This window comes from Podarcis pityusensis (genome assembly GCF_964106645.2).
Source record: "Podarcis pityusensis genome assembly, chromosome: 6".
Classification (NCBI taxonomy): domain Eukaryota; kingdom Metazoa; phylum Chordata; class Lepidosauria; order Squamata; family Lacertidae; genus Podarcis; species Podarcis pityusensis.
In genome coordinates this window covers 69,560,279-69,587,292 of record NC_138030.1, presented here as the reverse complement: position 1 = coordinate 69,587,292, position 27,014 = coordinate 69,560,279, and the positions used below count along the sequence as shown (strand labels likewise).

At 40.2% G+C, this 27,014-nt stretch overlaps 1 protein-coding gene across 3 annotated transcripts in view; it reads right to left on the bottom strand.

The window, feature by feature from the left end:
• The window catches only part of PRKACB (protein kinase cAMP-activated catalytic subunit beta), a 53,760-nt gene that overhangs the window by 15,183 nt on the left and 11,563 nt on the right, over positions 1-27,014 (bottom strand). Inside the window, exons 1-2 of one of the 3 annotated variants that reach the window (XM_081010573.1) lie at positions 17,896-18,161; positions 1,589-1,650 (exon numbers count right to left, since the gene is read on the bottom strand). In XM_081010573.1, the coding sequence (XP_080866699.1) occupies positions 1,589-1,650; positions 17,896-18,082 (249 nt within the window). In that variant the 5' untranslated portion in view covers positions 18,083-18,161. Of the gene's footprint in view, positions 1-1,588; positions 1,651-11,862; positions 12,176-17,895; positions 18,162-27,014 lie in introns of those variants that run through there. The other 2 variants (XM_081010575.1, XM_081010574.1) reach the window with 2 other exon arrangements.

Here is a 27,014-nt window from a genome sequence, read left to right as displayed (position 1 = left end):
CAAAGAATTGTAATGAAAATTTATTTTACTTTTATGTTGTGTATGGATGTTTTTTGATATTGTTGATTTATTTTCTTTTGGTTATTTAAACGAAAATCAATAAAAAGAATTAAAAAAATAATAAACCAGCAGTATTCTACATGAACACAAAACAAGACACTGAGATATTCCAAGTATAAAAAGATAAACGTTTTTGTAACTTCAATTATAAATATAACAGCAGCCATAAAAGGTCATATGATCTTTCTGTTCTCCATCTCTCTCCTATAGCTCCTTTCTCCCTTCTTGAGAAATATTATCCAAAAAGTCAGGAAGCCCTGTAGCCCCCCCAGTGGAAGGAGGCTACAGGAGGAGACAAGAAAGATCATTGTGCAAACCACCCTCTGGACACAAAGTGTGTTAATTCATCAAGAAGGATGTCAACCATATTCTGTAGTAATCATAAATGGAAAATGTGAAATAGCTACTGGCTGGATTTCATGTAATTCACCATATTTTTTGTTAACAGTATTAGTACTAGAGGGGAAAAAATACAATGTATTTTGTAAAGTGGAAAATACCCTTTACAAAATAGGAATATTAATTCTTACTAGGCAGCAGCTGAGGCTGGTTGCACACAATTAAGTATTTAACTATTTTTAAAAAATGCACCAACTTGGCCTTTTTCTTGGTCACAACCATGTTTCTTAGGGCAAGCACCCTTATTTCCTGTTAGGGACAAGTACACGCTACAGTTCCAGTATGACTGGGGAGGAATGGAGTGTACAGAGATGAGCTGGCTTCCCTCCACCTCAGTTCTGACCTGATATGTTTTCTTCTCGCACAGAATTAAATACCTCCCATTGACTTAAGACATTTAAGGGGCTAGAATCTGGAGCCTGTTATAGTTGAAAGACATCTTGACACTTCCCCAATCACGGTTAACAGAGTTTTAATATATTAAACTTTTCTCAAAGAGCTGATGGATCTAGGAGACACAAAAACTCCCATGCAGCCTATAACAAGTGGTAGACAAGAGTCATGTTGGATTGAAGTCCAAGCAATACAGTTGAACAGAAGTTAAGAGCTATGGTGATCGAGGGTTTATTAGTATTAGGCCCAATTTCTGAACAGGCCTCCTGTTCCATCTATGACAATGCAACAAACAGAGCTCCACAAGAAAGCTCAAATATCATCACTAGGTTACCTGTGGCCATGTTCTGACGTCATAAGCCATGTTTTGTTGTTGTTAGGAAATAACCAACCAGTGTTTAACATAAATTGTGATGAATCAAAAAGCCCAGCTTATTGTCACATGAAAACATAGCTAGTAAGGTCTCTGTGAGGAAACTAAGTAACCAGTGAAGACCATTTATTTGGTTAAACAGTCACTCTCCACATTCACTACTGAACAACTGTTTGCCACTTTTAAGTACACACAAAAACAGGTGCATGGGATGAAGAAATCGTTAAAAGTTTCCTGCACACAACCTAATCATTTTTTCCCAGGAATTATCACAACTGTATCACATATAAGAGTGCCTTCCTATATTCCCAAACATGAAAGACTAAATTGCAAGAAAATGATAGCTAAATTGGGTTTTGTTACCTGAGGGGGGCTTTCCCATTTTCTTAAAAAGTCTTCTTTGGCTTTGGCTAGGAACTCTTTCACTGTAATCAAAAATGAAAATGTGATGTTTAGAACAATTCACTAAAGTATCGAAAGCTCTCTGAAATTATTTTACGAAGTGCCAATGAAAACTCATAACTCTTCAACTCACACGCTAAATAAGAAGCAAGATTTCTACAGGAGATCTAACAGCTCTCTAAAGCTTATGAATTACAATTTCAGCACAAGTTTGCTTAAACTAGTTTAAAATCTAACAGGCCACACCACTGGACACGCGAGCAGGCTTTAAGGTGATGCAGATCCCTCTTAGATGAACTGGCGGCAGATTGTAAAGTTAACAAAAGTGCCCTGTTGGTATTTGGAGAGCAAACAGTTCTCCTTAATAGAATGCATCACTTTTGCTTAAAGGCTGTTTGCAAGCTGAAGAATCAAGTGCACAGCATTACTGCAAGCAAAGGCAAAACATAGGGTTACAAAATTGCACATTAGAGATGCCCACAGTCAGAGACTATCTTAAAGTACTAATTTTGCATTTCAGGTGATATTCGGTACACCCCATGTAAAATGTGCACAAAAATAAAAAGTCAATTACTTCTACATTTTAAGCATTTGAACATTATTATTAGCCAAACCACAGCAGGCTATTCTGTAAAAATTCTGTATTCCTAAGTGAGGGTTACTTATCTCAGGGCAGAACAGTTAGGGAATCCTGGTCTGAGGTGGCCAGAACAGGAGTAACCTCATCCTATGTTTTGGAAGATTATTGCCTGGTTAGATCCACCTGCAGTGGACACATTGTAGTGTGGTGCTGGTGGGGAAAGGAGATTAATGAACTAGTTGTGCAATTCATTACATACTGGCCTACATCACAATTTAAGGAAATTGCTTCTTTGAAATTCCACTCCAATTCAAGTGAAAGAAAGTTAAATGTGGCATAGTATTAGGGATCTAAATGAGTTTGAGTGTGTGAAAAGAAGAAAATTGTGTAAAATACATGAAGACTTTTCAAATGTGAAGATGACCTACCACTAGCCTTCCACCCCAAGTGCACATTTTAGCAATATCTTAGTTTTATAATTGGATTGTCCTCCTTTTCCTAATTTTATAGTACAGTCAATGACTTTGGGCTCTAATGAAAGAATGAGCATACCAAAGGTTTCTAAAGGTTTCACCAAGGATTTGTAGGAACATTCACCCGCATAGTTGTGATGAAAAGAAAGAAAGAAAGAAAGAAAGAGAAAAAGGGTTTACGTATTTTCCATATGAGGCACACAGAAATCAAACTCATCCCAACCCAGCTCCCTTCCCACCGTTCTCTTCCCTAGGAAATGGGCATCAGTATACATCATACCTCCCACGTTGTCAAAGCAGACTACACCACAAATTTTACTGTATAAAAAGCAACCAAATGAACACACACATTTTCACTTAAAGAACCAACAGGTAAGAATTGGAAAGTATTGTACTGTACACTGAAAAAAAAAGGGTACATAAGTTATCTTGGGAAGAGGACTTCAGTAATAATTTAAAGCAACAGGTGCCCAGGGATACCAATACAGATATAAATATATTATATGCTAAAATATTAGAAGAAACCAAGTATGCCATTTATATAGCAGTTGTGCTGATTGAAAAGACTTACCACTTGCCCCCCAAACTGCATATTTAGTCATGCATATTAAGATAAAATTTCATCGGCTGCAAACCAACAAAGATATATGTAACGTTGGGGGGGGGGCTGCATGTGCAGCCCAAGATTTGACATCTCCACAGCAACCAAGCACTTTTGAGCTGGCGTGCCTTATTCTGAACAGAAAAGCAACTTGCTTGTTCAGCAACATAAGTGGCGGAAGAGGAAATACACAAAAAAGCTATATGTGCAGTTGTGTCCGCCCCCCCCCCCATACACTTATAACCAGACTACATCATGGCCTTAAACTTCACACCCACATTCCATCCCTTGGTTAGCGCACCCACAAATGTTAAACCTATCCAAAAATCAGAGACATCTTTACACAGAATGATAATGGAAAATAACACTAGCTGCTCAAGATTCCAATTCCAATTGCAGTTTTCTGGAGTGTCTGAAACTGTAATACAGTCTTCTTGGATGATTTCAAAGTAGCTACTTCCTTTTCCAACACTTCTATTTGTCCACAGTCCACAACACACTTCAAAACATTCAACTGAATAAATTTAGAATACAACACCCACAGCCAAAATATAATGAACCCATTGTTTTTGGTCTTGGTTCAGATGACCACCTAAATCACAATTTGATATCCTGGTTTGATAACTGTCTAGTAGCTATAGCTCCTTCAGTTCATGTGAAAGTGGAAAGTGTTTCAGTCAAAAGTGAAAGTAGAAGTATTCACTCTCCTCCTTTTGCATGGGAAGGAAGAGGATGCTTGCTACAGCTTGTTTGCTATACAGTAATCCAAATAATATGATGGTCTGAACAGGATCATAGTGGGATAGGATGGAAGATATAATTTGCTTTGCCACATTACTCAATTATGAGATAGCACTGTTTTGTAAAAAAAATCGCAAGGTAGGAACAAATATTTTTGGGTGCATATCTCCTTCATCCTCTATGAATCACACACTTTTTTCCCCATGTAAAAATTTGGGATAAAAAAGAAGCTAGTTCATATATATATATCTGGGAACTCTCATTGTAATCGTATTGTTTGTTGTTTATTAATCATATCAGACAACTGTATATGTGGGAAAGGGCTAATGTAACATAGTTTCTATCCTCCAGCTACAAAGTCTAAGAGCAGATTGCAAGTCCAAGTAGCATAAGAAAGTAAGTACATGGGAAATGTGCAATATTCAAATAAATAATGAAAACAAGTTTTTTAGCAGGGTTCTAAATAATTCTCCTGTGAAAAGCTTTTTAAGAAAAATCTGTACAGTTAACTTATTTCAATTAGAATTTTTAAGAATTCGGCAAGTACTGCACTGGTGAATATTTGACATGTGAACTCATAATGTGGATGTAATTCCTAGATAGTAGATATGTCTTAAAGATTTCTGGAAAGAGCTTCTTAATGTTTCCTTTCAAGTTATAGGTAAAATCATTCCACAACTGCCCTCTTTATGCTTATTATGTATGGTGAATTTAGCCCAACTCAAATGAGTGAATAATTTGATCATAATGGAAATAAAACCTTTAGCTATACAAATATGTAAAACTTGGAAGAGCATTTACTTTAAAAACAACAACTAAGTTTAGACATATCTGGGACATATTTTCTAAATTCTGAAAGTATTATGGCAATAATTTAGATTTCTGTAATTTTAAATATAGAAACATGCACCAGCTAATCATATACTGGCAGTGGTTTGACATACTCCCTTGTTACTGTCAAAATAATTTCATACTGAAGAGTCAGCCCCAATAAGGCAATAAAGAAGTAAAAAAATCCATGAGAAAAAGACACACCCATATTTGCACAAGTCCGAGGTAAGAGCTATGAAGTAATTACCTGGACTCTTCCTCCTTTTGGCTCTCATGTACACAGAGAATTCAGAGTTTTATGCAAAAGTCCTTAAGGACCATGCCAGCATGCCAGCTCCTGGAGTCCACACATGGTGGGCACCTCTGTCTCCACTAGAAGCAGAATACCTAACACAGATGACGTGAAAAACACAGCTGGACTCGAATTTAATAGCAATGAAAGCACCTATATTGTTTTAGGTATTTATGTTACTGACTTCCCTCACTCCTGCTACCTGGGCAGATGGTGAGGAAAGAAACCTTGCTTCTTGTTCTCTTACTTGTTTTACACACACACACACACACACACACACACACACACACACCCCTGCCCTTGCATTTGCAAAGTCTAAGATAACTAAGTATGTGAACTTAATGAAATTGTCCTCTCCCAGCTTCTCCTGTGGCAAACCAGCAATACGGAACCTTCATGGGTCTGAAAACATATTGTAATACGAAAGGACCCCTTTCCCTCCCCCCTTCCTTCGCCATTGGAATAAAGCTACTTCAACAATTGCAGGCTTCTGCAAGTGTGAGAACAAAGAGAGAACATGTGTTCTGCAGCTATGGACTTTGCTTTCCACCTTACGCATGACCCTAATGTGTGCTAGCAAAACATGCACTGTGGTATATGAGAGTAATCCCCCAAAAGTCACAGAAGTAAAGGGCAGACATCTTGCAGTTTGTGAAGGTGCCTTCATTCTGTCTTTGGCTGAGATGCTATTTAGGCTCAGAAGTTATTTTGAGACTTGAGACTCCAAAAATTCCAGTGACCTCATGGGCAACAGACCCCAAGCCCTACAGGACTGCTGCAGGACAGGAAAGCCCAACAGTATCTGGTCTGGTCAGACTGGTTAGCAGCAAGTAGAATCGAGAGCAATAAAGACCTATGGGCTTAATTGCAGCTGCAGGATTAACAGCTATTGTCAAACATCCATGAGAAATGCTTATTCTCCAGCAGCTTTTACAACCCTCAAACATTATTATTTGGGGGGGGGGGAGCGAGAAACCAACCTTTTATGTTATCACAAATATTCTATTTTTCCAAAGCAAGCGTTTCCACAGTAACCACGTTACTGTAAAAGGGATAACAATCAGGAAGTCATTGAAACAAGCCTGGGCACAAAACAGTTAGCAATCCTACCTAAACAGAGGTCATTTCTGAACAGAGAACACCCTGTCTACTTCGGTTTATTTATACACAAACACAATACAGCCATCAAAATTTTACTAAAGGTGTGGCAGTGTCCACACCTAGAGCTACGTTTCCATAACACATTTTGGATCTTGCTATTTGCTTCTAACTAGGGCTGTGCGTCTTTTTATAGTAAGCCTTCATTTAACAGCAACCTCCCCCCACCCCACCTTTCATTTACAGGACATATATTTCACAGCTAGAATGCAGTCAACAGGGCTCAAGAGATTAAAAGGAAATTCGGGATCATCATAACAAATGATACAGTTGAGTATAACTGAGAAGCTAGCAGTTTACAGGTCAGATTAAGAATATGGCCAGAATACTTGCTCAAGAGCATATTTCTCCAGCGTGCCAATTCTGGAACTTCTTTTCAAGAGGGATATTGTAGACAAAAGCATCTTATGTGAACATTAGAGTCTATATTTACAATGTACAAACTTTACTACCATGGAAATAAATGAGTCAGACTTGAGTTGAGGGGTGGAGGAGAAGCGGGCAGCTTCAGGTTAAAACCCGGCAGACATGTTTTCAGTTTCTGTATGTCAGAAGCGTGCTTTAAAACCGCCTTATGAAATGCCTCAAAGTTATCAGCCTCCTAACAATCTGTTCACACTCTGGAAGAGCAGCTAAAGTTTAATGAAAATGCTTTAAGATTCCATCTACATACAGCTCTGGGCAGGCAAACTACTGTAATTCCCCCTTTGTTGCACCTTGTTCCTGCTCTTAATCTGAAGCTAGCCTTACAGTTTAGATTCTCTGTGGTGGTGAACAGCAATTCCTTCCCAGGAACCATGACTGGTGGGGCCCACTACTCAGTGAGTGGACCTAAGCAGAGACAGAGCTGCCCATGATATTCTGCTGTGTTTTTGAGGCAGCTGTGGAGATTACCACTCCCCCCACCCACCTCCTCACCACCAGAGTGTGTTGCAGAATGCACAGGAACTGGTAATCACAAAGCTGGTTTCTATGAAACAGGAATGAGGAAAACAGCAGTGACAGGAAACTGGTCCTTGTGTTCACCAGTCCACATAGTGATTGAGTGCTGTGGTGCGTTACCTTGGCTCTGGGTGCCTCTGGGTTAAAGGCAGGAGAGCAGGGTGAAAAGTGACGGGGCAGAGGAGAGAGAAATTATCCCCTCACTTCCAAGGATTGCATATCACATTCAAATATGCCTTGGTAGGGCTTATAAACCCTTAGGAGGGAACTCTATAGTAAAAGTATATGAAAACAACTATTTGCTTTGTGCTAGTTCTACATACCCTATAGAAATCCAAAATAATTGTATCATTGAAGCAACTCTCTTGGAAACACAGTACCTGGACGTTTTAGACTGCTCTGCTATTCCTTTAAGAGCTGAAAACACCTGTCTAGAGGGAAGTTCCACAGTAACTGCATAGGACAGTCTTCACCAACCTGCTACTGCCCAGCTGTTTTCGACCATAACGGGAATGGCAGGAGTTGCAGTCCAAAACAGCTGAAGGGTATCAGGTTGGAATCAAAGATCCAATGTAGTCATTTCCGAATAAATAAAGACCCACAGTGTGCAAATATGACTGTCAGTATAGATCCAGGTGACAGAATGTCAAGTGACTAATTTGGTTGCCATGTATCAGGTATTAAGAAACATCAAGAGGATTTATTATGTAGATAGACTGCAATAAAATATTATAGTCTTCCCTTTTCCAGGAAAATGGTCCCCCCCCCTCTTGTTTATCACCATAGTTTAGCTTAGCTTCTGGGAAAACAGAAGAAAAGGAGAGGAGGAGATTTAGAAGCATGGGTTTTGAATTTGACACATCCATAAAGTGTTCAAATTAAAATTACGTTTTCAGGTATTCAAACAATTTTGGTGTGCCTGCCTGCCTGAGAGCATGCAGAAGGAGAAGAGGTGAAGCATCATTCACCCGCCCCAAATCATCACCTTATAAAGTAGCATTTGTTCAGCTTTAAAACAATCAGGACTCTTGGAAGTAAATCACTTAATTTGAAAATCTCAAACTAATAAGCCCAAGGTCTTTCATTAACAGAATTGTTATCGTATTAGCTTTCAAATCAAGGGAAACTTCAATGTTTACATTTGTCAGGAGATATTTTATTCATTGCAGTACTGAGGTCAATTAGCTGCTGTGACCAACCTTAGTTTCTAGGATGGTTTTATCTAACCTGAAGAATTTTTTATATGAAAGATCTGTAATGAAAACAGATGCATTTAAGTAATTAACATATGTTAAACAAAAAATATTAAGTCTAATATTGCATGTATAGACAGCTAGAGGCATAGTTTAAGAAAACCACATTTTTACTTTTGCATATCACTTGGACATGTCACTGAATTGCTCAACTACATGAAATGTGTGTTCATGTGCATGTGTGTGTGTGCTTGGACTGAAAGGGTGTATTGTGAGAATGAAAAGGGACTTTAAGTTGTGTAAGACAGCCTCCCTCCTGAATTTTGACAATTTCTCCAGTGAGAAGGAGCCAAGAGAGCCCTGTTGTGCAAGTGAGTACCACTCACATGTCTCAAGTTTTCATTCTCATTTAACACACACACATGTATGAGCTCTTGCACATTCACTTCTACATTGTTTTCAGCTGATCACCAGTGTTTCCGCAGACTATACAGACAGAACTTCCTCCTTTGAATTTTGTCATAAAATCTGAAGTAACTGTACAACTACAACAGCTCTAGTGATACTAATTCCGATGATGAGCTTCAACTTATGTAGGAGAAATTAAAGAGCTATGTAAGTGTACACCAAAGATGCACTCAGGTATTCAATTTCTGAACCCTCAAACCAGGATTTGCATATTGGAATACTGCCTGCTTGCAAGCTCCTGCCACCCCAATGCACCCAGGAAGTTGGTCATTACACCCAGCCCCAGCAGAATGAGGTTCAGAGAAAGCCCTCCAAACCAGAAATGCAAGCCTCCCTGAGTTCCTCATTTGGGGGGGCTTGCTCTAAACTACAGTGTGCAGAGTTTAGGCACAATGGCAAACTATGGTTTGATCAAACTAAGCAGTTTAAGTGCATGGCATGAAGGGAAGAAGAGAACAGACAGGCATATGGCCTGTTCCCAGTTGATTGGAAACATGACATCTGAAGGCAGCCCACGAGGGGTGGGGGATGGGATTGAATAAGTACACAGCCTGTAAACACAGCCAGAGAGCTTTAATAATAAAAAAAATGTGTGCATGCTCTTCAGTTTGTCTTAGATAAGAATGTACAGGAAGCTGCCTTGCAGCAAGAAAGACCACTGGCCTATCAGTATTGTCAACACTGTTAAACAGTGGCTCTCCCGGGTTGCAGGCAGGAGTTTCCCCACTACTTGGAGATGTCAGGGATTGAACGTGGGTTCTTTTGCGTTCAAAGCATGTGCTCTGTTCACAATGAGCTACGGTCCTTTACTCAGAATGAAAGGAGCAAGTCCCCAGCACCTACTATGCTGAAGTTCTTTCTCTCCTGTAGGGAGATGCCATAAGTGCAAGTGGAAGCAAAGGAAGTTGCGGTATGCTTTTCAAAGGAATATGCTAAAAGATTTCTTCTAAACTAGATACACAGGGACTGGGTGAGGTGGGATGTCAGTCAGATGCTGGATATCTAACCAGCTTACCTCTCCCAATCATGGCCCTGGTCAACAAATTTGGACATGCAAGCCCACCAAGGCATTTGTCTGTGTGGACTGCTGATCCGGTGGCAAGTCCACACCCTTCTAAAGATAGCATTGGATTCAGCATTCCTATCCTGCCCCTGATGTCCATGACGGGGCATCACATTTCCATAGAGCATACAGCAGGGCAGCTAACACGACAGCCTTCAGCAACCTCTGGAGGACACCATGTTGGTTAGCTTGACATACATATGTAACATAAAATATGCAAGTGTCTCTGGACTGTGATAATTTCCCGACTTTATCTTTAAACCTAAACGTGCTGGGGTAAGCATGCATATGCAGAACAGGACATACTGTCTCTCCCACATCATGAGATAAGTTAATCATGCTATCTGATCTGGCTATCGATTAAAGCTGACTCCACCAAGTAGCCATTAGGGGCTATACAAAAGATTGCATGTATATGTGTGGATGCAATTCCAAGTGCCAAATACAGTTTTATACCCAGTAAGACACCCTTCATATGCAAATGATCTAAACCAGCATGGAGATCACTGTATAGAAATCTGATTCTGCATATTATGAGCTTTGCTTGTAATATGGCAAACTCTACTAAAAACTACATGTACATTGTGTCAGTATATAGTTCACAAACAGAAAAAGAACCAGACTTCTTCCATCTATTTTTTGCAATAAAAGATAAAAGCGGGGGGGGGGGGTGTCAATGGAAGATAAATCTATTGGCCTACCTTTCCTATGGGTCAGATTTTACTTATGCACCTGCATAAGTAGTTACCATGTCTGAAATAGGCCGCTGCCTGAATCAGATTCTGTTTTTGCATATACACTAGCCTCCCCAAAAGTCAGGTAACACATCATGTTTGTTCCATGATTATGAGACTGGAGCATTAGAAAAGCAATTTATTTTTTGCTGTATTCTTAAAAAACAAAAAAACCCCATGATTGCTCTGCAGATAAGCATCTTTTTTTATTATCCTCTGTACTGATCTTGCCTTTTATTTAAATTATTTCAACACATTAAAAGCAGCATTGCTATTTAAATTGCATTTTTCACACTAGTGAAATGCTTGAAACATTTATTTTGAAAAAAAAATTTTTTTTTGGAAGTTCAGGAAGCATGATGCCATTTGATAAAACCTTTTTCTGAAAATAAGCTTAAATACAAAACTATATGCTTAAAACAAAATGGTATGTACAGTTATTTGTTCCTTTGCCTATTTCACTGAAGTTTGGGGCAGATAATCTATATTCTGCCTCTGCCTGCTATGTAAGTGATCTCAAAATCAAATTTGACAGAAATGTTGACAAAAATCAATTTGGTAATCTGATCACAGCAACTGCCTTAATACCTCACCAGATCAGCTTTAATTTAAAATGCCAGCACCTTAATTTAAATGTATTCTCCACCACACACACAAAATTCTCTTTCTCCATAATTCCTTGAGATTAAAAAATGTAGCAAAATCTACCACACACAGAAAGCTAAAAAAATCCCCATCTGCAAATGATGAGACAAACATTTGACTCAGATATTTATGTAAATTTCTACAAATGGTGACATGAAAGATGCTAAAAGAAAACTAATTAAAATAAAAGCTAGGATGCTTCTACAAGTCTTCACTTACGATTGTTAAACTTTAATTATACATAGCAAAAAATATAAACTTACAAAGAAAGCATTAGCTCTGTTATAATTTATATTCTATTAAATGCTGCATCCCGATACATTATAGAATACTAAACAATTTACTACTGGTCTTTTTTTCTTTTTAGAGCAACTCTATAATAACTAGATGAAAAAGAAAACAGCTCACAATAAATTAACTTAACACGGGGGATAATTCTGTACACTTCCTTTAAAAGCAAATAAATTTATCGTTCCAACGAAACTATAACATTAGAAACATGGAAGTGACTTACCATTCATGTTGAAAGGCTGGTTTTTGGAAACATATTGCTAGTAATGTTTGCCCAGTAAATGAGTTATTTAATCTCTAAAGTAAAAGCATTGATGCTCTCACATACAGCCACTAGAACTGGAAGACAAACAAATCCAGAGAGCTTGTCTTCATCCAGCCAGCTTGAGATATGCAAACTATCCAATAAAAATACCAGCAGTTGATAGCAGATCCATATTCAAATAGCGATGCTCATTAATGACTTGTTTTTAGCCAGCATTACCTTTACACAGATAAAGCGACTCAAAATGGCAGAGGGGGAAAAAGCAGAAACACCAGGATGTTTTAAGATGTTCTCAATTATATCAAGCACTGCTTGTTTCCATAGCAACCTTAGAGGAGAATTATCGGTCTGCTTGTACCCAACCAGTAGTTTCTCCTAAAGCTTTAATTTATCCACATAAGCAACATATTTCTATGTTTTTTATTAATATGACTTTTTTTTAAAAAAAAGCGTTTCTTCACAGGCACAAAACTCAAGATAGTCTAGCAGATGCTCTATAGGATATTAGGAAATACCTGGAAAGTGCTCAAAGCATAATTCCCCCACCCCCCGCCTATTATAACGTACTGTCATGCTACATCATGCAGCACAACCAACCATCATCCTTGGAATTAACTCATTCCACACACAGTACAACCTATACAGTACTATCTAGAGTGCTGGTGCACCATTATTACCATCACTACTTTATTGTGATTTATATCAAACAGAGTATTACATAAATGTGCTTCAAACTAAAAGCAATCATACACCATTCCCAACAATAAATACATCAACAAGATCACCACTAAAACAGCTATTTAAAAAAATGAAAAAGCATCAAGCCACAGAGAAATACAATTAACAACCATATGCCAGACGTAGAGGAAAGTCTGAACCTGGCACTGAAAAATGGTGGATCTTGGTGCTAGGTAAGCTTCCATTGGAAAAGCATTCCAACCGAGGGTCTTTACAGTGAAGGGCCTCTCTCTTGTAACCACCCATCACATTTCTGTTGGAAGGACACTTGGACAAGGGCCCATGTAGGTTGATAATGGGAGAGGTGTTCTGTAAGGCAACAGGTTCCCAACTATATAAGACTTCATAGTCAAAACCATCACTGTGATTGACCCCAGAAATTTATCAGATGCCAGGGCAAAACAGGTGTTACATGTAAAGGTTAATTTGTACACTGTGCTTTACATTTTTATGCAGTTCTCTTTAATAATCCTATAAAATATGCTGCTATGTCCATCCCATACACACAGAACCAGAGCAGAATGATTTCTCCAAAGTCGCCCACAATAAAATCACAGTTGATCCAGAACTCAAATTTGTAGCGTTCAAGGTGTTAACTCCCTGGCCTGGTCAAGCCAGAAAACCAGAGACACCTAATAATCTGTGACTGGACTCCAGCTCCCATCACTCCCAATCAGCATGTCCAATTGCTAGATATGATGGAATTTGTTGTCCAGCAAAATCTGGAGAGCTAGAAACAAGAAAAACCATTGTTTCATGTATTGACTGTTTAGAATCCCAAACACAAAGCCATGGTATAAGCTTACCAAGTGTATATAGGTAGACACTTGAAAACCTAGTTCAACCATAATGATATTCAGAAATGCTTTACCACAATTAAGGAAAACAAACAAGGGCTAAACATTATACATAATGTCTCCATGATATTTAGAAGCTTAAATAAAGAATCAACAGGGTTTTTTGAAACTATGTGAAAGACCCTGTTTTCTAAAAATGGAGAACAAAAGTAACAATCCTTGTCAGTAGTAAAAAGCCACTGGAAACAAGTAAGTGCTTTTAAGCCAAAAAATGCAGCCAGAAAACCAGTGTGTAACTTAAAACACTTCATAGTATGCGCTTCACACACTAATGTCCATCTGATCCCCAAAAACCTGAATGGAGGCAATACAGCTTCCCAATAACCTGTTGCAGCTGTGAGCAGCTTAACTCAGGGTAGGGAGAGAGAGAACTATTCTGCTCACATTATTAAACCACAAGAAGCTAACAACCCACAGAAATACAGCTTCCTCTTTGAGGACTATAACTGCATAACAAGATGTTTTGCAAAGAGGATATGTCGAAGCAATAGACCAGGGCCCAGCAAACTTTTTCAGCAGGGGGCCGGTCCACTGTCCCTCAGACCTTGTGCGGGGCCGGACTATATTTTTTTGGGGGGAAATGATCAAATTCCTATGCCCCACAAATAACCCAGAGATGCGTTTTAAATAAAGCACACATTCTACTCATGTAAAAACATCAACCTGGGAAGGTAGCCCATCTAGGAGAAAGAAAACTCTGATCCTAAACCACTGTTGCCTTATGGCTATACACTTTTGTGATAAAGGCTTTGGGAGTAATCTCTGAGGAAAAATCTGTACCTGCTGCCATGCAGAACATCTTCAGGAGAAGAAAAATGGCTAAGGAGTAAGTCCTATACAATCTGAAGTGGAATCCCTAAGATGTCCTGCAGCCAAGGGGAATCTTGTTGTCTGGGTACCCCAGGACCTCCACACATACTGCCCAGGCACACATACTGCCCAAAGGTCACTTTGATGATGCTAATGCAGCAAAATCAATGTGGGAGTCAGCAGTTCTAAGTTACCATGGGATACCTTGGACTGGGAAAGTGACATAGATATACCATAAATCACATCAAATCAAAATATTAAAAGAATGGACAGCGCCTTGTTTCTAAAATAATGACCTGGCAGCTTTACATTTATTGTTGGGTTTGTTCACCAAAATAAAGAATATAACAAGAGCTCTACTGGATGAAACCAAGGCCTGTCTAGTCTAGCAATTATTTGCTCACTGTAGCCAACCAGATGCCTATGGGAAGTCCACACACAAGACAAATGCCCAACAGTATTACTGTTTCCAATCACAGTCCAAAGCCTTTTTAATATACTGTTTTGGTGCTTTTGTATTCATTTACACAATGTGGGTTTTTTCTATTTGATGTTTAAAATGACTATGAAATGGCAAAATAATTCTTTTTTTGATGCAGATGGCATATAAATGTTAAATTAACTAAGAAACCTGAACCGCAAGACAGTAGAAATATGGCTACATGTTCTGCCAGCAGTTTACTATTTAAGCAACATTCTAGTCAAGGTTCAAGAAGAAATAGAAGATCACAGGCACAATGCATTTTATAGGCAGAAGATTTACAGTGCACCTATTAAGATCTCACATATTATAATACAATCTTTTTTCCTAGAAAAAAAATACAATTTTCCAGCAATACGTAGCATACATAATGAATTTGCCTTCTTTCAAAAATATGTTCAGATAGTTATAAAATTCAGTTGGTTAAATGGTTTCAGCTTCTATGCAGCGGGTTGGATCCAGACTTGGGAGTAAATCAATGGCTAACTTAAGTCCTATTTATTTCAGTGATTCTACTCTCACCATGGCTGTCTGGATCTAATCCATTGCATTGTTCAAAAAGCCAGTTTAGAAGACACATTGCAAGTAATATAGATTGTTTATAAAAGTGGTCTCCGGCTGCAAAAATGTAATGGAAAATGTATCTAGAGAAGAGTATTTGTTTGTTTGTTTTATTCAGGAGATGTTTAAAATCAATAGTATCTAAAAAGAAATAAAGCATGTGTAACTTCTACATGTCTAGATAGGCATGTCTGAACAAAAATGTTTTAAACAGATGCCCAAAAGAGAACCGTGAAGGTGCTTGCCTGATGTAAAAAAAACTGCCAAACTAAAAGAACGATTTTTTATGAGATCCTTGGAAGATAAAAGGTGGTAAAGGTAAAGGGACCCCTGACTCTGGGGTTGCGGCACTCATCTCACTTTACTGGCCAAGGGAGCCAGCGTACAGCATGTGGCCAGCATAACTAAGCCGCGCAGGTACGGCTGCAGTTGTTTCACCAGTCACAGCTGCTAAAACTACGTACATCTGGCCACTGAGGCTACCTGAGGCTCCAGTGACACAGCTGGATCCAGAAGAACCCTCAAGCTGAGTACCAACATCTTCAGAGGGAGTGCAACCCTATTCAGGGCAGACCATTGACCCATTCATTAAATGGACACAGGACCCACTCATCCACAATGCCTCCATCTTCCCAGGATTCAAGTTCACGTTGTTTTTTCTCATCCATCCCACCACTGCATCCAAGGACTGTTCGAGGGTCTGCATCGCTTCTCTTGATACATATATTATGGAGAAATACAGCTGATGGCACCTGACCACAAAACTCCTAATGACTGCTCCAGTGGCTTCATAGCATTGAGTATGGAATAGTAGCTTGCAGCACTCCAGTGAACCAAGAAGCACCTCCCGATGCTTCTCTCTGGACACGGTCATGTAGGTGGGTCTGAAACCACTGTAACACAGTGACTCCAGCTCCCATTTAATGGATCTGGTCCGGGTGGATACCATGGTGAATGGCATCAAAAGTCTCAAAGAGACTTTAGAAGCAGGAGCAAGGTTGCGCTCCCCTTGTCCCATTCTCTGCATGGGCCATCTATCAGGGAGACAATGCACTATTACATTAAGAGTTTCAACCCTGATTAAAATTATGGTATAGCATTTAGCTAATACTTGCTGTTTCCAATAAACAGCGCACAAGGCTTGCCAACATCTGTCTGAAGCACTGGGCGTGCTATGCAACACGCCCCATGCTTCGGGCTGCAGGCTGCTGCCCGCAAGCCTTGCGCGCCCGGCGGGACCTCCCGCCGGGCACGCGAGGCTTGCGGATAGCTTCCTAAAGCCTGGAGAGCGAGAGGGGTCGGTGCACACCAACGCCTCTCGCTCTCCAGGCTTCAGCGAAAGCCTGCATTCGCCCCATAGGACGCACACACATTTCCCCTTCATTTTTGGAGGGGAAAAAGTGCGTCCTATAGGGCGAAAAATACGGTACATATTTATCTATTATTCCCCTTAAAATAAGTATGAATGTTACTTTGAAAACCTGACTCAATAGCCTCCACTCCAAGAGGCAAATAAATAAAATATCCTGAATTTTCTATGCCTTTGCCCAGAGAAGTGGGAGCCATTTAATGAAATGTATGAAAATGTATTAGAATACATATAGCTGCTTAGTAAATATGAAAGTATTTATAGTCTCATATTTGAATTCCCAATAGGCTAACTGCATATTTGTCAGTATCTTGTTAAATAACTAGCATGGTCAGCTATGGCGCTCACTGGCAAACTCCCCACCCACTAGGCAACCTAAGCTACACCAACCACATGGTTACTACTGAAGTGAAAATGCTGTTCCGTTCGAACTATGAAGAAGAATTATTTACAAACACCATGATCTGATATGCATGCAGTATTTTACCTTCTTCCAGGAAGCTTATACTACTTATATTTCCAACTTTGCTTGACAAGAGGGTAGTAGCCCCATCCATTTTAAAGTATCAGGGGTTCCCCACTTAATGCTATATACAGTAATAGTTAAGAGTTCAGTCTATAGGTTTTAATGTGCGACTACAGGTTGCGTACACAAGATCTTCTCATACAATAGAATATTTCCCAGCTCTGATACAGCTAGAGGCACTGCACATGCTGATGTGTCTGTCAATCTCTTCACCACACTGCGCCAGTCCTGTGTCCATGGGGCCCAAACTGCAAGAGAGTCTCCATACTGCAGCCTGTTTTGGTGTGTAAATCACCTTTGCGGCACCCTTGCATGCCCTTCTCTTCAATCATTCAAGCTTAAGGACAGCCAACAATTAATAGTCAGCCTTAGCGCTTCAAAAGCACAACTTCAAATAATGAAGAAGTAGACATTTAACACAGGCAGGAAAATATGCAAGGCAATGAAATGACTAAAGTAAGCTGAATGATAATAATACTCTGTGACCTGATCACATATGCTTTAAGAAACAAAACTACAGATTTGAATCCACTTGCTGATCATTTAATTCACCAGTTTGGCTGTCAGCATTTTTCTATATTTAGTATGCAACATGCTACAGTTTGCCACTACATACCAAGGAACACCCCTCCCCAACACACACACTTACTTGATCTGTCCCACAGTGCAGCGGGTTCAGAGAAACGAGAAGACTCATTTTCCAGAGCCACTTTCAGTTCACTTGTAGAACCTTTGGAGTGCCTGTGAAAAAGTCTGTTGGCAAAGCCTTCTAGTCTCTGCAAAGCATTAGCAGTCCCCACGCTCTGGCTGCCCTGTAACTCCTTCTGGGCTGCCATCTGTGTACATTTAAGGTGTACGTTAGAGGCAAGAAACAATTCTCAACTTAAGAACTTAGGACAGAAGCCGAGGACTAAGAATGTGTCAGACTTCCTGTATGCAGTGTGCTAAAGCCGCAACTGCTGTTCTGCTTCCTGTTAATATAAAACCAAGCTTCAAGAGCTATTCTCAGCAAAAGGCTCTTGATATCAGCTCAGGGTGGTGACTAGAGGGGGAAAAACTCTGTACTGTTTGCATGTTAACTCTCCACTTCGGGGGGGGGGGGGAGAGAACCACCTCAGGGAGATGAGAACAAGCATGTGTTTTGTTATATTGAAAAGGGATAACGGAAGCCAGGATCCAGAAAGCATAATTTGCTTTTAGTTTATTAGCAGTGTTAGATATTATCGTTTACTACTGCAGATTAAGAGAAAATTTCAAAACGTTTCCTGTTTAGAAAACTTGACGGTATATCTGTATACTGCACATAGTCATTTGATTCCTATAATGTGCAAGTCATATCCATGCTAAAAAAGAAAATGTGTTTACATGCTGCAGGGCATGTACACACAGTAAATATGTGGTCAGGATCCAAAAACCTTGGCAGGAAGCCTCTTCCCAACTTCTAAAGAACTAATTAAATAGCTGCACTTGCTGCTGAGCTATGCTGCGCAGTGTTACAGGGGTCACCTAAGGTCCTACTCAGTGGCTACGTTCATCCAGGGGCTTTGCAATTACAAGAAAAATAACTGAAAAGAACCTAATAGCGAGAGTCTCCCCCCCCTCCCCACAAGACATTTGATTACTTTTGGTTTCATACACCGAGGCAAATAAGTATGACTCCTAAGCCACAGATGTAAAAATTCCACACACACACAAAATAATTTGTGTTTGTATGTGTGGATCAAAACAATAATTTTAAAAAGAGCATCAGAAAAACGTTGGGAAGAGGAAAACCAACAACCCTACAAAAAAACTAGTTAGCAACTTTTACTCGTTTGAAGGAAAACAATTGACATTGGAGATGCCCCTGGAAAAAGTACCGTATTTTTTGCTCTATAAGACTCACTTTTTCCCTCCTAAAAAGTAAGAGGAAATGTGTGTGCGTCTTATGGAGCGAATGCAGGCTGCACAGCTATCCCAGAAGCCAGAACAGCAAGAGGGATCGCTGCTTTCACTGTGCAGCGATCCCTCTTGATGTTCTGGCTTGTGGGATTCAGAATATTTTTTTTCTTGTTTTCCTCCTCCAAAAACTTGTGGTCTGGTGCGTCTTATAGAGCGAAAAATACGGTACCTTAGATGGAAGCTGTGCACTCATCCAGATTCAACCCCGCAAGGGCCTGGCTGTTGTCCTTCCCTCAAGAAGAGGAAAAGGTCTTTACTGGAATAACCATGGAGGGTCAAGATATTCCACTCAGTTTCTGGGCATATGGTTGAAGAACATCCAGGGTTCTTACCTAGTAGATCTGGCAAGACTCACGAGGTGTGAAAACCAGGGATAGTGGGGGCCTATTGGTGCTATTACAGTGATACCTCTGGTGATGAACAGGATCCGTTCTAGAGGCCCGGCCGTATCCCGAAAATTTCGAAACTGGAGGACCACTTCTGCACACGCCGCCGCAGAGCACTTCTGCACACGCGGCAAACTCACTTCCAGGTTTGCCACGTTCGCAACCCTAAGATTACGTACTCGAGGGTCCACTGTATAATCACCTGTGCCTGATTACCTCCCATCTTCCTTATCAATGCTGAGATAAGAGGGGGAGGCAAAAATGCATAGAGATTGCCTCTTAGGCAAGCAGTCCTTAGGACATACACTATATGTTTCCCTTCCCTGACACCTTGCTGTGACCATTCTTATCTTTTTGTTTTCAGACAGATTTAAGAATATGGTTCCTCTCTTGTGAAAACCTGTGGAGCTGACAAATCATTCCAAGTCTGGTGACTTAGCCAGTCCCTGAAACGTTCCATGTCCCCTTGCCTCTCTCCCTGCACTTCTGCAGAGTGCACCTTCCTTCGCCACACACAACTGGGCGCAGGCCTCCCCTCTCCCTCCCACCTGCACACAAGATGTTTTTGCCTGTTCACTCGCACTCACCCCATCCCATTACAAGGTACTGGCCTAATTATTGTCTTTCTTCTCCACTGCCTATCTCAGAAAGACCAGAACAGATGGGAGAAGGCAATGTAGCTAATAGCAAAAGCTACCCCATCTTGCAAAAAATATTACTTGCTGTTCATTTTTATTATCTCATTAATCATGAAAACCTTACCTAAAGGACAATACAACAACAACCCTACCACAAATTTCTGAACTTCTACAGTATTGTTAAATGAGTCATTTACAATACTGCCTTGGGCATGAGCATATGTATCCCTTCACAGGATTGCTGCTTGTGACACTACAAGCTTACATAAAACGAACGAAGAGAAAAGCATGTATTTACACTGAAATCTGTTTAAGTGGCTGATAGGTTGCTCTCCTAGTAAATGATTAAAGATGTTGTAAAGGTAATATTACAATTGATTTCCGTATAATTTTAAGAAGAGATTTGTAGAAAGAGGTTGTTGCGGCGCTCATCTCACATTATTGGCCGAGGGAGCCGGTGTACAGCTTCTGGGTCATGTGGCCAGCATGACTAAGCCGCTTCTGGCAAACCAGAGCAGCACATGGAAACGCCGTTTACCTTCCCGTCGGAGCGGTACCTATTTATCTACTTGCACTTTGATGTGCTTTCGAACTGCTAGGTTGGCAGGAGCAGGGACTGAGCAACGGGAGCTCACCCCGTCGTGGGGCTTCAAACCGCCAACCTTCTGATCGGCAAGTCCTAGACTCTGTGGTTTAACCCACAGCGCCACCCGCGTCCCTACATTGTGACATATATGCACCCCTTTAATCAGTACCAACATATTTAAGGATCTCCCAACATAAAACTCCCATTAGTTACTTTCAAAAACTTAAGCAAGAGCCTAATCCATGTATGATAATCTTTTCTGAAAAGGATCACCAGTGTTCAGGGAAGGTGGACTTTCAGGGAAGGGAATCAGACATGGATTGAAAGGGTTATGACTGTTAATTTTACACTGCAAGAACAAACAACTGTCAGGAAAGCACCATTTTTTGGTTTGGCCTGTATAGGGGGTAAAATGTACTCTGCAGCTACGCACACTTACCTGAGAGTAAATCCCACTGAATTCAATGGTACTTACTTATGGAGAAAAATATATTGAACTGCCCTGTAATGTGAAATTCTCCTTTAATTCTGTATCCTGGTATGTATACATACCCAATTAGCTAATATGTTAATCTGTAGTGCGCACTGCCAGAGTCACCCATCAAGCTAAATGAACAAACCTGACTATACCTAGAATCCAAAGAACTGCTCAACTAGTTACATGTGCCCAGAGGGATTTGAATTCATGTTCTGGAAATGCCAGTGCCAGCCCCCACCCCCACTCATGCCAAACACTTTTACAACTGAGGGGTCTCTCAAATCAGTTTGTGATATAGCATAGGGAGGCTTAAAGGCAGAAAAGGGGTGGGGGTGGGGAATCTCACCAAATGTGTCCAAGTCCCTAGGGTGCTTAAAGTAGATATCTGCTGTATAATGAACATAGCCATTTAAACAGAACAGTTAATATATGGGAGATACAGTATAGATATATATAATCAGTCTAGAACAAACAGATATCCTACATCTTGCCAGCAGAGCTTTTTAAAGCATCTCAGAAAGTCTCTCTTTAGCATGAGAGAAATGTAAAGATGAGGCAGCAGCATTTCTATAAATAACATCGCCAAGAGGAAGTTGTTGCTATGGCAGCGCTCGCCACATTTCTATTTTAATTCAAAAGCTATCTACTGGCATCTACTGTTTGAAAGTTAAAAATGCAGCCACTAGTGATACAACGTAAACACATTTATGCCAGAGGAGACAAATGCTGCCCCAAGACATTGTATCTAGGCATGAATCCAGAAAGTGTTGCACTTCCTATCAAGCAAAGGGGAGGAAAGGCAATCCCAGATTTGGGGGGATTCCTGCTGCAGCTTCCTGGGTTATATGTGCTAGCTCCTGTCCCCAAACTTGCAAACAGAAGCTCATACTTTTAAGTAAGAACAAGATCTTTATTCTGGCAAGTAACAATATAGGCTCTAACAAACACAGGGCTTGGGACCAGGGTAAAACATTCACCACTCGAAGGAAACAATGAAGATGTCCCAACAAGTTTCACCCACCAAGCTTTTAAAGACAAGGTGTGGTATACTCACTCATGAGACTCACTTGCCTTGCATGAATGTTGGGGTTGCAAAAGCACAATCTATTGGATGGGTGGGTCTCCTCCCATCCACAAAGGCAGCGACTGATTCTAGGCAACAAGACTGCACCCCTCCTTGTCAGACTCCTGTTCAGTCACTGCCACCTCCTGTTCCACCTCCTCCCTCGGCTGCTCAAAGCCCTCTTCGGCCTCCGCCAAGGCTCTGTCCTCTGCAGAAAGGTGGGGGGAGGGGAGAGCAAGCATCCTGCTCCTTCTTCTGAAGCAGCTGGAGTCAGGGCAGAAAGGAGAGGTCTCCACTCCTCCAGCCAACATTCAGCTTCCTCCAATTTCTTTTCACTCCTGTATCAAAGCAAGGACTCCAGGACCCAGCCAGAACTTCATGCCTCTTTCCCAAAGCCCATGCCTCGCTTACCCAGCTTTGGGAAGGCGGCATGAGGGCTGGGGTGTGGGGGAGAGCATCAGATTTTGGCCTTGCTCTGCACCCTGTTGTGTGAATGGAACACTGCTGGATACAACTGCATACATCTGAACTAAAGTTTATTTTAAAACAGTTTTTTAAACTGCCATAACTTCTCAAAATGCACATGGGGAACGTTTACTGTTACACAAATTTTAGCAAGTGCAGAAACACCCTAAATTTACTTTGTGTTTACAACAGAGGGTCACAGAGATACCTCAGGTTGTCACTGTTTCACACATTGGAAAACTATGGTTTATAGCTATGAAAATGAAGTGCTGAGTCGTGGACTTTCACACACATCCCCTTTTATCTTTTGTGGATGCAGCTTTCCATTAGGTCTGTACTGGAACTATGGCTAATTACTTTTCTTTAAAAAGCCACCGTACAAAGCCAAGATTTAAAGCTGATTCACAGACCATGCCTTATTTAAAAGCCATTACCCCAAGTTCCTAGTACTGGTGTAACAGAAAACTATGGCTAGCTGCTGTTTCCTATTTTGTTTCATCACTTACCTAAAGAGAGGAGTGAAGTGGCTGTATGAAGGTGCAGAAGGCACCTGAAAATACTGATTTGATCAGGTGGACATAATCATGGTTCTAAACCTGGCTTGTTCTTAAGCCATGGTCTCCCAACTCTAGAAATATGGCTAACTTAAAATCAAAAGTGGAAGCTTTCCCTCTCCCTCCTGTAGACAGCTCATTTGAATAGCTCCTTCCTTCCCATTTTAATTTGTCCTGAGTTTTAACTACAGTTCATATGCACTGGAATTAATCCTGGTTAACACTAACAAGAGTTCGCAAGGATTGCTAACTAGTTTCAGATCTTGGTATGAAATCCAAGTTTTGTACAAACTCTGGTTAGTACTAACCATGGTTAAGAGCAGGAGTAAGAAGGTGATATAATTTACATAAAAGAGTGGTATAGGAAAGAATGCACAATCCTGCAGTCTGATCTGGCTCTGTTAGCTATGGTTAAAATGATAGGAATATTACAGCTTCACTGGCCTATATAGTTTTCACAGTCCCCCCAGCCAAACAATCTTTGAATTATGATGTACACAGTGTCCAGCCATGGTGAAATGGACAAGCCCTAAAACTGACACCTCCACAGCTACAGCTACAGTGCAAGGCAAGTCACTACCTTGGAATAAGTAATGTTTATGGTTCCAGTATTTAATCTAGTAAAATCAGTCACCTAAGGCTTTCGTCATAAATTAAAAAGTGCTCTGGAAGTCTCTGATGATATTCTCTGCACCTTACTAGATGAAAGAGAAATAGCCGCTACTTCTACTCTGTATCCAAAGCTAGAACACTATTTGCCTTTCGTGGTAAAACTACAATAGGTGTTCGTCTAACAATTAGAATCAAAGGAAACGAAAGCAGACAGTGCGTATGTAAAATCAGTCTGGATCTTCCACAGTACTGACAGATCCAGAAGTTGTTTAATTCTTAACCCATTCTGGTGAACGATTATAATTAGGAGTGTTCTGGTTTCTCAAACTGAGTGACTTTTTTTTTTTTTTGCTTTTTAGAAAACTTCATAGGGACTAGCCCTTTCCTTCAAGAACCTCTTGAGTCCAACTTTTGCTTTGTTTATTTGAGATGACCTCAGGGTCATGAGCAGCATAGTGGTTTCGAGATATTACCTGCAGCACACTTAAGAAAACCTGTATTTCTGCATATTGGAGAGTTATGGGCAAACCCCCCCCCCCTATGTATCAAAGCACAAAAAAAATGCAAAGCATGTTGTCAATCAGAAGATGATCTGAAAAAAAAGATGCAGCTAGACAAAATATATTTTATTAGCCTAGAAGCTCTTCAAAACAGTTGCAAGCTTTAAAACCTAATATGATTTTTTTAGGCTAGAGTGCCCAGATATTTTTTTAAACAAACAAACAAACAAACAAACAAACAAACAAACCATAAGCAATGTTTGATTTAGACAGATTTCTAAGATTGCTTGAATAATATTCAACTCTGATGCCATGAGATGGAAATATAATACTTCTTATGTTCATTAAGTGTTTTCCTTTATCTTGGGCTTCAGGAATTTCTCTTCTTTTGCAGCTAGCTACAGTTGGATTGCACCCGGAACTTTAGACTGTACTATGGCCATTGCTGCCATGGGACGCGGGTGGCACTGTGGTCTAAACCACTGAGCCTTGGGCTTGCTGATTGGAAGGTCGGCAGTTCGAATCCCTGTGACGGGGTGAGCTCATGTTGCTCGGTCCCAGCTCCTGCCCATCTAGCAGCTCGAAAGCAGGCAGTGCAAGTAGATAAATACTTGCTCTGGTGGGAAGGTAAATGGCGTTTCCGTGCGCTGCTCTGGTTCACCAGAAGCAGCTTAATCATGCTGGCCACATGACCCGGAAGCTGTCTGCGGACAAACGCTGGCTCCCTCGGCCTATAGAACAAGATGGGCACCGCAACCCCAGAGTTGTTTGTGACTGGACTTAAATGTCAGGGGTCCTTTACATTTTTACGGTTGGATTGCACCTGGAACTTTAGACTGTACTATGACCATGTGTGCTTCCCACTATTTTCATCTGGAGAGATACATTTAGACCCTGATAAGACAGCTATCATTCATACCCACCCGCCTAGAAACTGAAAGGTAGAAGTAGCAAAAGATACTTTTTGTATTGCCCTTGAAGGATGCATCATGACAGTTACAACATACATCGGTTGGAATCCCCAAAGCCCCCAATAACAATAACTTGAGCTCAATGTTAACCAGAAGGCTATCTCTTAATCGTATTAAGATCCAAGAGCAACTGTTCCAACTATGTAGCAAGTTTTCAAGTTGAAGGCATGGAGATGCCCTCAAATGTTGCTTAAATACCACAGACTTCTCACACACCCATGAGATTCACCAGGCTCAAGCTGAGCATCTTCTAGAACAGGAGTTCCCAAACTGTGGTCTGCAGACCACCTTCTTGATCCACAATGTGCCTGTAAAAATACAATTAAAAATCAAACAACAACTAGCACAGCACATTACAATTCTACAACAGGCAGATTAAGTGGTCTGCAAAGACCTCCAGTGCTTTTTAAGTGGTCCGTGGGAAAAAGTTGGGGAACCAATGCTCTAGAAAACACTGAGCTAACATTAACAATACTCCTTCGGAGCAGATGAGCAAAACTATCAGTTGTGAGGTTGCTCATCTTTCTTTGCTTTTCTGTTAAAAGCAGTAAAACTGACCAGATCAGAAGCTGTTTGCAATATGAGCTAGTCAGTTCACTACTATTTATTCGTATGAAATATGCAGAAGCATCTGTAGCTAGGATAACAGAGTATGCATAGGATTAGGCTTGTACAATAAGGTACCAATAAGGCACCAATGTTAGAATAGGATAGGGTCATGTTAGCAGTAGTGAAATTTTGAAATATGCGTACTTATTTTAATTTACCTTGCTGTTAAAATAAGTGTGCATGTTTCACACTTATGCAATAAGCACACTTATATTTTAGTTTAAAACACTGAAGATATGGGGTAAGGGAGAAATATGAATGTAAGGAGAAATTTGAATATGCAGTCTTAATGGATAAATGAAACCTGGAAAGGGAGCGGGGAGAAGGAAAGTCAATGATTGAATGTACGGTTATATTTAATGAAATGTGAAGCAGTGCAATGGAAAATTATAAATAGAACAAAATAATTAATTTAACAGTTTAAGAAAACAATCAATGATGAGACAGATAAATAAAAATTATTTTAAACTAGTTGACAACCCTGGTAAAAATGAAAATGTAGACAATTCTCACAGCTGTACCTAATGTGTTTGCAATTATTCTGATTATATTATACCTCTCAGATCTTCCTATTCAAGTTACAGAATGTCTGCTTTCTTGCTTTCAAATACAGATTTGATACAAATCACTTTTAAGATGGGTGCATATCATAGCACAGAAACTCACCCAAGTACAGTAGATTTGTACTCCAGACCAATGGATAATTAATGACCTTTTTCAAACTACTCTAACTTGAAATTTAAAAAGAAAAGCTACTCAACAAGAGAAGCCAATAATGTAGAGAGCACTTCCCAATGTTTCCAGAGTCTATATAATTTAAAAATAGACACTATCATTAGAAAATGGCAATCACATACAGGCAGTTCTATCTATATTGAAAATCAGTAAGCAGTAAAGACAAATAAGAAGTGAACTGGCATACTGTGCAGGCTTTTACAATGCTACTTTGCCTGATCAGACAGCTA